General features: G+C 51.0%; 1 protein-coding gene across 1 annotated transcript in view; it reads left to right on the top strand.

The window, feature by feature from the left end:
• Positions 1-1,731: 1,731 nt before the first annotated feature.
• C3H11orf49 (chromosome 3 C11orf49 homolog) overlaps positions 1,732-12,718 on the top strand; it is a 173,629-nt gene continuing 162,642 nt past the window's right edge. The window contains exon 1 of the mRNA XM_029061185.1: positions 1,732-1,834. Within this exon, the coding sequence (XP_028917018.1) occupies positions 1,750-1,834 (85 nt within the window). The 5' untranslated portion in view covers positions 1,732-1,749. The remainder of the gene's footprint in view (positions 1,835-12,718) is intronic.

Genomic DNA, 12,718 nt, shown 5'->3' with positions numbered 1-12,718 from the left:
GGCATAGGGCTCAAAGTCTTAATCCCCATTTTACAGATGAGGGAACTGAGGCCCAGAGAGTCTAAGTGACTTGCCCAAAGTCACAGAGCAGACAAGTGGCGACCCTAGGTGGGAAGCCGCGAGGCCTAATGCAAAGAGCACCGACCTGGGAGTCAGAGGACATGAGTTCTAATCCCGCCTCCGTCACTTGCCTGCTGTGTGAACTTGGGGAAGTCACTTCTCTGTGCCTCAGTTCCCTCATCTGCAATATGGGGCTCCGATCCCCGTTTTCCCTCGTACTTGGACTGTGACCCCATGTAGGATCTGATTACCTTGCATCTACCCCAGCCTTTAGTACAGTGCTTGGCACATAGTAAGCGCTTAACAAACACCCCAGGTATGATTAGACTTAGGGGGAGACTGGAGGAGAAGAGGCCTGTTTACTTGTTTGGATGTCTGTCTCCCCCCGGTCCTAGACTGGGAGCTCGTTGTGGGCAGGGAATGTCTCTCTTTTTGCTGCATTGTACTTTCCCAAGTGCTTAGTACAGTGCTCTGCACACAGTAAGTGCTCAATAAATACAATCCCACTTCCCCCCAAAGCCCTACTGAAGGCTCACCTCCTCCAGGAGGCCTTCCCAGGCTAAGCCCCCCTTTTCCTCAGCTCCCCCTCCCCTGCACACCGCCCTGACTCCCTCCCTTTGCTCTACCCCCAAAACCCCACTGCCCTTGTCTGTATAGAATGTTGGTATCGGTTAACAAATACCAATATTTATTTTATTTAATAGCATCAATATAAATAAAGAGAATTGGAGAGACATATAGACACGCCAGAACAAGTAAAACAGGCAGGAATATAAATTAAGTGGATTACAGATAGGTACATATACAGAGAAGCAGCGTGGCTCAGTGGAAAGAGCCCGGGCTTGGGAGTCAGAGGTCATGGGTTCGAATCCCAGCTCTGCCCCTTGTCAGCTGGGAGACTGTGGGCAAGTCACTTCACTTCTCTGGGCCCTCAGTTACCTCATCTGTAAAATGGGGATTAAGACTGTGAGCCCCACGTGGGACAAACTGATTCCCCTGTGACTACCCCACCGCTTAGAACAGTGCTCTGCACATAGTAAGCGCTTAACAAATACCAACATTATTATAAATAAAGAGAATTGGAGAGACATATAGACACGCCAGAACAAGTAAAACAGGCAGGAATATACATTAAGTGGATTACAGATAGGTACATATATAAAGAAGCAGCGTGGCTCAGTGGAAGGAGCCCGGGCTTGGGAGTCAGAGGTCATGGGTTCGAATCCCGGCTCTGCCCCTTGTCAGCTGGGAGACTGTGGGCAAGTCACTTCTCTGGGCCTCAGTGACCTCATCTGCAAAATGGGGATGAATAATAATGTTGGTATTTGTTAAGCGCTTCCTATGTGCAGAGCACTGTTCTAAGCGCTGGGGGGGGGGTAGATCCAGGGTCATCAGGTTGTCCCACGTGAGGCTCCCAGTTAATCCCCATTTTACAGATGAGGTTACTGAGGCCCAGAGAAGTGACGAGCCTCACGTGGGACAACCTGATGACCCCGTATGTCCCCCAGCGCTTAGAACAGTGCTCTGCACATAGGAAGCGCTTAACAAATACCGACATCATTATTATTATTATAATGCCATTGACCTTTGAACTCCCCCCGGAACCTTGGTTCTCCGCTGGCGGTTCCCACCCGGAAGGGGTTTGCGGGAACACCTTCCCCCACCGTGGTCCAGCGGCCCGGGGTTGCCATGGAGACGGAGCAGGCCGCTTCCGGTGGAGGCCGCAGGATGCTGAGCCCCGACCGCCTCGCCCAGAGCGGCCCGGACTACCTGGGTAGGGCCCCCTCCCATTCATTTCCTCTCCTCTCCTCCTCGCCCTAGCGCTTGCCGCAGTGCTTCGCACACTCCGGGCCCTCGGGAAATGCCATGCATGCCCCCGCCACGGGGAACGGTGGTGGTGGGTCAGCGCGCACTCTGTGCCCAGCACTGTGCTAAGCGCTGGGGGAGATGCAAGCTGATTATAATAATAACGATGGGCATTTGTTCAGCCCTTCCTGGGTGCCCAGCACTGCTCTAAGCGCTGGGGGGAGATGCAAGGTCATAATAATGATGATGGCATTTGTTCGGCGCTTATTATGTGCTGAGCATTGTTCCAAGCGCTGGGGGAGATGCAAAATAATGATCATAACGATGGCATTTGTTCAGCCCTTCCTGGGTGCCCAGCACTGTTCTAAGCGCTGGGGGAGATGCAAGGTCATAATAATGATGATGATGGCATTTGTTCGGCCCTTCCCGTGTGCCCAACACTGTTCTAAGCGCTGGGGGAGATGCAAGGTCATAATAATGATGATGGCATTTGTTCAGCGCTTACTATGTGCCGAGCATTGTTCCAAGCGCTGGGGGAGATGCAAAATAATCATCATAACGATGGCATTTGTTCAGCGTGGCTCAGTGGAAAGAGCACAGGCTTGGGAGTCAGAGTTCATGGGTTCGAATCCCGGCTCGGCCACTTGTCAGCTGTGTGACTTTGGGCAAGTCACTTCACTTCTCTGGGCCTCAGTTCCCTCATCTGTAAAATGGGGATTAAGACCGTGAGCCCCACGTGGGACAACCTGATTCCCCTGTGTCTACCCCAGCGCTTAGAACAGTGCTCGGCCCGTAGTAAGCGCTTAACAAATACCAACATTATTATTATTCAGCCCTTACTGTGTGCCCAGCACTGTTCTAAGCGCTGGGGGAGATGCAAGGTGATTATAATAATAACGATGGCATTCGTTCAGCCCTTACCGTGTGCCCAGCACTGTTCTAAGCGCTGGGGAGATGTAAGGTCATAATAACAGTGATGGCATTTGTTCAGCCCTTCCTGGGTGCCCAGCATTGTTCTAAGCGCTGGGGGAGATGCAAGGTCATAATAATAACGATGGCATTTGTTCAGCGCTTACTATGTGCCCAACATTGTTCCAAGCGCCGGGGGAGATGCAAGGTAGTGATTATGATGATGGCATTTGTTCGGCGCTTACTATGTGCCGAGCACTGTTCTAAGCGCTGGGGGAGATACGAGGTAATAATAACGATGGCATTTGCTAAGCGCTTACTATGTGCCCAGCATTCTTCCAAGCGCCGGGGGAGATGCAAGATAGTAATAATAATGATGGCATTTGTTCAGCGCATACTATGTGCCCAGCACTGTTCTAAGCGCTGGGGGAGATACAAGGTAATTATAATGTCGATGGCATTTGTTAAGTGCTTACTGTGTGCCGAGCACTGTTCAAAGCTCTGGGGGACGTAGAAGGTAATAATAAAAGCGATGGCATTTGTTGAGCACTTACTATGTGCCCAGCACCGTTCTAAACACTGGGGTAGATACAAGATAATAATAATAACGATGGCATTTGTTAAGCGCTTACTATGTGCCGAGCATTGATCCAAGCGCTGGGGGAGATACCAGGCAATAATAATGATGATGGCATTTGTTAAAGCAGCGTGGCTCAGTGGAAAGAGCCCGGGCTTGGGAGTCAGAGGTCATGGGTTCGAATCCCGACTCTGCCCCTTGTCAGCTGTGTGACTGTGGGCAAGTCACGTCACTTCTCTGTGCCTCAGTTCCCTCATCCGTAAAATGGGGGTGAAGACTGTGAGCCTCACGTGGGACAACCTCATTCCCCTGTATCTCCCCCAGCGCTTAGAACAGTGCTCTGCGCATAGTAAGCGCTTAACAAATAACATTATTATTATTATGCCCAGCATTGTTCCAAGCGCTGGAATCTGCTTGTCCCACATGGGGCTCACAGTTAGTGCTTAAAGCAGTGCTTGGCACATAGTTAGTGCTTAATATTTACCATTATTACGTGCCCTCGAGTCGTTTCCGATTCACAGCGACTCCACGGATATACTCTCTCCACAACGTCCTGTCCTCTGCCGTGATCCGCAACCTTTCTAACGGTTCTTCCGCTGTCGTCGTTACGGCCTCTCTCCGTCTTGCTGCCGGTCTGCCTCTTCCTCGTTTTCCCCGGACTCTTCCTAGCATTAGTGCTTCTCCAGAGAATGAGTCCTCGGGTGATGTGTCCAAAATATGCTCATATCAGTTCAGTTATTTGGCCTTCCAAAGTCCGCTTGGTTTAATTCGCTGTAAAATCCAGCCGTTGTTTTTCCGGGCAGTCCATGGTATTCACAAAAGCCTTCTCCAACACCGCATTTCAAAAGAATCGATGTTCTTTCCATCCTCTTTTTTCACTGTCCAGCTTTCGGTTCCATACGTTGTCACTGGAAACACCGTCATCGTTATTATTATTATTATTAAGTGCCGTCGTGTCGTTTCCGATTCGTAGCGACTCCGTGGATATACTTTCTCCAGAACATCCTGTCCTCTGCCGTAATTCGCAAACTTTCTGACCGTTCTTCCGTTCTCGTTGTTACGGTCTCTATCCTTAGAGGAGCAGCGTGGCTCAGAGAAGCAGCGTGACTCAGTGGAAAGAGCCCGGGCTTGGGAGTCAGAGGTCATGGGTTCGAATGCCGGCTCTGCCACTTGTCAGCTGTGTGACTGTGGGCGAGTCACTTCACTTCTCTGGGCCTCAGTGACCTCATCTGGAAAATGGGGATTGACTGTGAGCCTCACGTGTGGCAGCCTGATTATCCTGTATCCACCTCAGCGCTTAGAACAGTGCTCTGCACATAGTAAGCGCTTAACAGATACCAACACCAACGTTATTATTATCCATCTAGCTGCCGGTCTGCCTCATTCTCGTTTTCCCTGGACTTTTCCTAGCATTAGTGTCTTCTCCAGAGAATGAGTCCGCCTGATTACGTGTCCAAAATACGCTCATCCAAGTCGAGTCATTTGGCCTTCCACAGACCGTTTTGGCTTAATTTGCTCTAAAATCCATTGGTTTCTTTTTCGGGCCGTATTCACAAAAGCCTTCTCCGACACCACATTTCAAAAGAATCTGCTTTTTCGATCCTGTTTTTTCACCGTCCAGCTTTCGGATCCATACATTGCCACTGGAAACACTATAGAGTTGACAGTTTGTATTTCTGTGGCGGTTATTACGTCGGCCCATTTCGTGACTCTTTCCAGGCTCTTCATAGCAAGGCTTCCTAACGTTAATCTTGGGCAGATTTCTTGACTACCAGTTCCTTTGTTATTGATTATCGATCCCAGGAGAGACGAACTGTCAGCTGTTTCAATCTTCTCTCCATCCCCTGCTAATGTGTTAAAGCTTCCAGTTGTCATGAGCTCTGTTTTCTCGACCTTCAGACGTAGGCCCATCCTTTCGCCCTGGTCCTTCACTTTTAATACTAAGCCCTTCAAATCTGCTTCGCTTTCTGCTTGATCCCCATTTTGCAGATGAGGTGACCGAGGCACCGAGAAGTGAAGCGGCTTGCCCGAGGTCACCCAGCAGATAAGTGGCCGAGGTGGGATGAGGACCCAGGTCCTCCTGACTCCCATGCTCTTTCCACGAGGCCACGCCGCTTAGGGAGGAACGGTCGGGACCGGAGAAAGGGGTGGAGAGGGTGGGAATTCCAGTTGGGAGAGCTGAGGAGCGTGGGGAGAGAGAGTTCTGGGGCACATCGTTCATTCCTTCGTAATAACAATAATAACGGTGGTATTTGGTGAGCGCTTACTATGTGCCAAGCACTGTACTCAGCCCTGGGGTGGATACAAGCAAATGAGGTTGGACGCAGTCACGGTCACGGTCTCAAGCGCCATTTTCCAGATGAGGGAACTGAGGACCAGAGAAGTGACTTGCCCCGGGTCACACAGCAGACGTGTGGCAGAGGCAGGATTAGAACTCACGACCTGACTCCCTGGCCCGTGCTCTATCCACTACGCCGGCTGCTTCGTCCGTTCAGTTGTGTTTATTGAGCACTTACTGCACGCTAAGCACTATACTAAGCACTCGGGGGAGTACAATACAACACAACACACGGACACATTCCTGCCCGCAAGGAGCTCACATGCAGGGAACGGGGGATGTGGGGAGCAGAAAGGATGTGGGATCCCGCTCTGCCACTCGTCAGCTGTGTGACTGTGGGCAAGTCACTTCACTTCTCTGGGCCTCAGTTCCCTCATCTGTAAAATGAGGATTAAGACTGTGAGCCCCACGTGGGACAACCTGATTCCCTGTGTCTACCCCAGCGCCTAGAACAGTGCTCTGCACATAGTAAGCGCTTAACAAATACCAACATTATTATTATTATGTGGGATGCGTGGGATCCTTGGCTCTTCCCCCCGCTCCCGGCCCCACAGCACTTCATTACATATCAGCAATTTTATTTATTCGTACTGATGTCCGTCTCCCCCGCTGTAGACTGTAAGCCCACAGTGGGCAGGGAAGGTGACTCTTTATTGTATTGTACTCTCCCGAGCGCTCACTCCAGTGCTCCGCACACAGGAAGCGCTCAGTAAATACGATTGAATGAATATGTGGGATGCAGGAGTAATAGTAATAATAATTTACTCCGTGCAGAGCACTGTTCTAAGCGCTGGAGTAGATACAAGGTCATCAGGTTGACCCGCGTGAGGCTCCCAGTCTTCGTCCCCATTTAACAGATGAGGGAACTGAGGCCCAGAGAAGCGAAGTGACTAGCTCACAGTCACCCAGCCGACGAGTGGCGGAGCCGGGACTCGAACCCATGACCGCGGACTCCCAAGCCCGGGCTCTTGCCACTGAGCCACGGGTAGCGGGCCACGGGCTGGGGAAGGAAGCGGGTCCAGAGTGGGAACTGCCTGGTGGCCCGAGGGTTGACGACTCGGAGCTTCTGAAAATTGGAGATCCAGAGGGTGAGGTGACTTTTTAGAAATTCCAGACTCTCCGTGAGAATGTGGATGTGGAAGATGGTGAGATCGTTAGCGATCAGACATTCTTTTATTTTGCAGGGGAGGCGGGAGTTTGTTCAGTCGTCTTCCCTCCCTCTGCTCTACCCCCTTCCCCTCCCCTCAGCACTTGCGTAGATTTGTATATATTATCTATTCCTCAATTTTATTCATGATGTGTATCTATCTCTGATACCGTTTATCTATTTTGATGGTATTTATGCCTGTCGACTTGTTTGGTTCTGCCGTCTCCCCCTTTTAGACCGTGAGCCCGTCGTTAGGCAGGGATTGTCTCTATCTGTTGCCGAATCGGACTTTCCAAGTGCTCAGTACAGCGCTCTGCAGCCAGGAAGCGCTCAGTAAATACGATTGAATAATAATAATAATGATGTTGGTATTTGTTAAGCGCTTACTCTGTGCAGAGCACTGTTCTAAGCGTGGGGGGGATTCAGGGTCGTCAGGATGTCCCACGTGAGGCTCACAGTTAATCCCCATTTTCCAGATGAGGTCACTGAGGCCCAGAGAAGTGAAGTGACTTGCCCACAGTCACCCAGCCGACAAACGGCGGAGCCGGGATTCGAACCCACGACCTCTGACTCCCCAGCCCGGCCTCTTCTCACGGAGCCCCACTGCTTCGGGCGCGAGAGGCCCGGCTGCCAGATAATAGTACGGCGAGTAAATTGGCATTAGAGGAGCGAAGCGAGCGGGCTGGGTGGTAGAAAGAGAGAAACATAGTGAGATGATGATAATGTTGGTATTTGTTAAGCGCTTACTATGCGCAGAGCACTGTTCTAAGCGCTGGGTTAGATAGACGGGTAATCAGGTTGTCCCACGTGAGGCTCACAGTTAATCCCCATTTTACAGATGAGGTAACTGCGGCCCAGAGAAGTGAAGTGACTTGCCCACAGTCACCCGGCTGACAGGTGGCAGAGCCGGGATTCGAACTCATGACTTCTGACGCTCAAGCCCGGGCTCTTTCCACTGAGCCACGCTGCTTCTCCTGGAAGGTAGGAGGGGATCAAGGTGACGGAGCGCTTTAAAGCCAATGGTGAGGAGCTTTTTCATTCAATAGTATTTATTGAGCGCTTACTATGTGCAGAGCACTGTACTGAGCGCTTGGAATGGACAGTTCGGCAACAGATAGAGACAGTCCCTGCCCATTGACGGGCTCACGGTCTCATCGGGGGAGACGGACGGACAAAAAGAATAGCAATTTTGATGCGGAGGTGGATGAGCAACCGGGGGAGTTTTTTAAGGAGGCGGGGGTGACGTGTCCTGAACGTTTTTGGAGGAGAATGATCCGGGCAGCAGAGTGACGTGTGGTCTGGAGCGGGGAGGGACGGGAGGCCGGACGGTCAGCAAAGAGGGGGGATGCAGTCACCCAGGTAGGATGGGATGAGTGCAGTGTGAAGCCGCGTGGCTCCCGGGCCGGGGAGTCAGAGGTCATGGGTTCAAATCCCGGTTCAGCCGCTTGTCAGCTGGGCGACTGTGGGCCAGTCACCTCACTTCTCCGGGCCTCAGTTCCCTCAGCTGGAAAAGGGGGACGAAGACCACGAGCCCCAACCTGATCTCCCCGTATCCTCCCCAGCGCTTCGAACGGTGCTCTGCACATAGTAAGCGCTTAACACGTGCCATCGTTATTAGTATTATTAATATTATGAGTGACTGTATTAGCGGGGTAACGGTTTGGATGGAGGGGAAAGGGCAGGTTTTAGCGACGCTAGGAAGGTGGGGCCGGCGGGATTTGGCGACGGATTGATTATGTGTGTTGAATGGGGGTCCAGGGTAGCGCCAGTGAAATTAAGAATTTTAAGATTCTATCAATTTTTCACTTGCCTTGATGTCTGCTATTTGCCTCCCCTACCTCGCCCTCATCTCTCCCACCACCGATCCCTTGCCCGTTTCCTCCCTCGGGCCGGGAACACCTCCTCCGGCGATTCAGAGAAGCAGCCTGGCTCAGTGACGGGAGCCCGGGCTTGGGAGTCAGAGGTCATGGGTTCGAATCCCCACTCTGCCGCTTGTCAGCGGGGTGACCGTGGGCAAGTCACTTCGCTGGGCCTCAGTGACCTCAACCGGAAAATGGGGATGAAGACCGGGAGCCTCACGTGGGACAAGCTGATGACCCTGTATCTCCCCCGGCGCTTAGAACAGTGCTCTGCACATAGTAAGCGCTTCACAGATACCAACATTATTATTATTAAACCCTCCTTTCCCCGTTCGGCGTCGTCTATGGACTCGGATCCCTACCCTTTAAGCTCCTTAGACCGTGAGCCCGTCACTGGGCGGAGACGGTCTCGATCTGTTGTCGAATGGTCCATTCCAAGCGCTCGGTCCAGTGCTCTGAACGTAGTAAGCGCTCAATAAATACTATTGAATGAAAGAATAGTCGGAACTGTGTGTCTGCCACGGTGCACTGTGAGGAGGAGCTCAAGAACCGCTGCTATTCTTCTGCTTTTAAGGGAAACATCCAAAAGGCAGGATGAAACCCAAGATTGTCACGCCGATGGGAGGCGTGAAGATCTGGAGAATCTTTGGCCTAATAATAATGTTGGTATCTGTTAAGCGCTTACTACGTGCAGAGCACTGTTCTAAGCGCTGGGGGAGATAGAGGGGAATCAGGTCGTCCCACGTGAGGCTCACGGTTAATCCCCATTTGACAGATGAGGTCACTGAGGCCCAGAGAAGTGAAGGGACTACCTACAGTCACCCAGCTGCCAAGCGGCAGAGCCGGGATTCGAACCCATGACCTCCGGCTCCAAAGCCCAAGCCGAGCTGCTTCTCTAGAGCTGGGAGTTGGAACGGTTTCCGAGAAAACTGAGAAGGGTGGAGGGCCCAGAACGACCACAGTTGAAGTTGGAGGCGAGAAAGGAGAACAGTAAGCAAAGGAGACCGAGAAGGCGGCGTAGGAGAGGTAGGATGAAAACGAGGAGAGGAGGCAGCGTGGCTCAGTGGCCAGAGCCCGGGCTGGGGAGTCAGAGGTCATGGGTTCGAATCCCGCTTGTCAGCTGGGGACTGTGGGCCGGTCACTTCATTCATTCAATTCAGTAGTATTTATTGAGCGCTTACTGTGTGCAGAGCACTGTACTGAGCGCTTGGAATGGACAGTTGGGCCACAGAGAGAGACAATCCCTGCCCACTGACGGGCTCACAGTCTAATCCGGGGAGACAGATGGACAAAAACGCTAACACTAAATAGAATCGAGAGGATGTACATCTCGTTAACAAAATAAATAGGGTAATAAAAATATATACGAATGAGCGGACGAGCACGGTGCTGAGGGGAGGGGAAGGGAGAGGGGGCTTAGCTGAGGGGAGGTGAAGGGGGGAGCAGAGAGGGAGCAGAGGGAAAAGGGGAAGCTCAGTCTGGGAAGGCCTCTTGGAGGAGGTGAGCTCTCAGTAGGAGAGCTTTACTTCACTTCTCTGGGCCTCAGTGATCTCATCTGGAAAATGGGAATAATAATAATAATGTTGGTATTTGTTAAGCGTTTACTATGTGCAGAGCACTGTTCTAAGCGCTGGGGTAGACACAGGGGAATCAGGTCGTCCCACGTGGGGCTCACAGTCTTCATCCCCATTTTACAGATGAGGTCACTGAGGCCCAGAGAAGTGAAGTGACTCGCCCACGGTCACACAGCTGACAAGTGGCAGAGCCGGCATTCGAACCCATGACCTCTGACTCCAAAGCCCGGGCTCTTTCCACTGAGCCACGCTGCTTCTCGTGTGGGACAATCTGATGACCCCGTATCTCCCCCAGCGCTTCGAACAGTGCTCTGCACCTAGTGAGCGCTTAAACACCAACATTATTGTTGTTATTACTCTGACTTGCAAATCGAGACCGGAGAGTTTCTGGGGAGGCAGTACGATCTAGCGGAAGGAGCACGGACCTGAAATGGGTCAGGCGACCTGGGTTTGGTTAGCTTTTCCTGCCGCGCCGCCCTGGGCAAGTCATTTTACTGCTCCGGCCCTCAGCTTCCCCACCTGTAAAACGGGGGTAAGATAGAACGTGAGCCCGGTGCGGAACGGGGTCTGATACGTCCCCTCGATTCTATTTATCGTGATTACGTTGTCTTCCTTTTGTCCGTCTGTCTCCCCCTTGTAGACTGTGAGAGCGATGTTGGGCAGGGATGGTCTCTATCTATTGCCGAATTGTCCATTCCGAGCGCTCAGTCCAGTGCTCTGCACGTAGTGAGCGCTCAATAAATACTATTGAATGAATGAATAGAAGGTATTTAGTTATATTAACGTCTGTCTCCCCTTCTAGACTGTAAGCTCGCTGTGGACAGGGACCGTCTGCTAACTCTGTTGTATTGTGCTCTCCCGAGTGGTTAGTACAGTGCTCTGCTCAATAAATACCACTGATTGATTGATTGATAACCTCGTAGAGAAGCAGCGTGGCTCAGCGGAAGGAGCCCGGCCTTGGGAGTCAGAGGTCGTGGGTTCTAATCGCTGCTCCGCCGCTTGTCGGCTGGGTGACTTCGGGCAGGTCGCTTCACTTCTCTGGGCCGCAGTTCCCTCATCTGGAAAATGGGGATGAAGACCGCGAGCCCCACGTGGGACGACCTAATCACCGGAGAAGCAGCGTGGCTCAGTGGGAAAGAGCCCGGGCTTGGGAGACAGAGGTCGTGGGTTCGAATTCCGGCTCTGCCCCTTGGCGGCCGTGTGACTGTGGGCAAGTCGCTTCACTTCTCTGTGCCTCAGTTCCCTCATCTGTCAAATGGGGATTAACTGTGAGCCTCACGTGGGACAACCTGATTACCCTGTATCTACCCCGGCGCTCAGAACAGTACTCTGCACATAGTAAGCGCTTAACAAATACCAACATTATCATTATTATTAGGGCACGTTTTCAATGATCTGATTCATACCAGAAAGGAGATTCTCGGTTCTTGCTTTTAGCTTTTTGGTCTTTTAGGTCTTTTGGCGTGGGAGCAGTGACCGTACTTCATGGTAGAGTTTCTTGGTTAGGCCTCAGATTTCTGCCTCGGAGAACACAATTGTAAAATAATAATGTTGGCATCTGTTAAGCACACTTCTCTGTTCCCTCATCTGTAAAATGGGGATTAAAAGTGTGACCCCCCGTGGGCCGACCTGATTACCTTGTATCTACCCCAGTGCTTAGAACAGCGCTTGGCACGTCGTAAGCGCTTAACAAATGCCACGGTTATTGTTAGTAATATTAATAACAATAACAAGTATTTATTATTATTATTATCCAATAGTATTTATTTATTGAGCGCTTACTATGTGCGGAGCACTATACCAAGCGCTTGGAATGTACGAATCGGCAACAGATAGAGACGGTCCCTGCCCTTTGACGGGCTTACGGTCTAATCGGGGGAGACGGACAGACGAGAACAATAGCAATAAATAGAATCAATTTTATTGAATTTTATTTTATTTAGAATCAATATTATGACCTTAACCGTGGCATCCGGTGGGGCCTTTGGAAACTACCACATTCTATAGTTTGGATTTCAAGTTGCAACACATTTGTCTGCGCAGATTTTTAATGATTTATCAAAGAGAGGAGGGATTTTCCCAAACACATCTGAACCGTCCAAATTACTGATCCCATTAGCCGCGTTCTCTCCCAAGCACCTCTTTCCAGCGAAGCAATTACGGCTGAAATCATCCCATGTACTCTTCCTAAAAGCCCGTTTGCCTAAGTTCTGTTTGATTAGTAAGAACAACCCAGTTAAAGTAAATATTGTTTGGGAAGGCACTTCCCAGCCCTTTTCCTTTTCTTCCTCCTACGGGCTTCTTAAAGGCCCCATTCTTTAGAGAGACTAAAAGTCTTTTTTTTTTTGTTCCTTCCAGCTGTCCTATTGTAGAGCCGAAGGTCTCCTTAATACTATTATCTGGCCCCAAGATTACAGGTAATTGTGATAAAACACCAGCTTCGGTTTC

The sequence above is a fragment of the Ornithorhynchus anatinus genome, chromosome 3, assembly GCF_004115215.2.
Source record: "Ornithorhynchus anatinus isolate Pmale09 chromosome 3, mOrnAna1.pri.v4, whole genome shotgun sequence".
Lineage (NCBI taxonomy): Eukaryota > Metazoa > Chordata > Mammalia > Monotremata > Ornithorhynchidae > Ornithorhynchus > Ornithorhynchus anatinus.
This window is presented reverse-complemented; position numbering and strand designations above follow the sequence as displayed.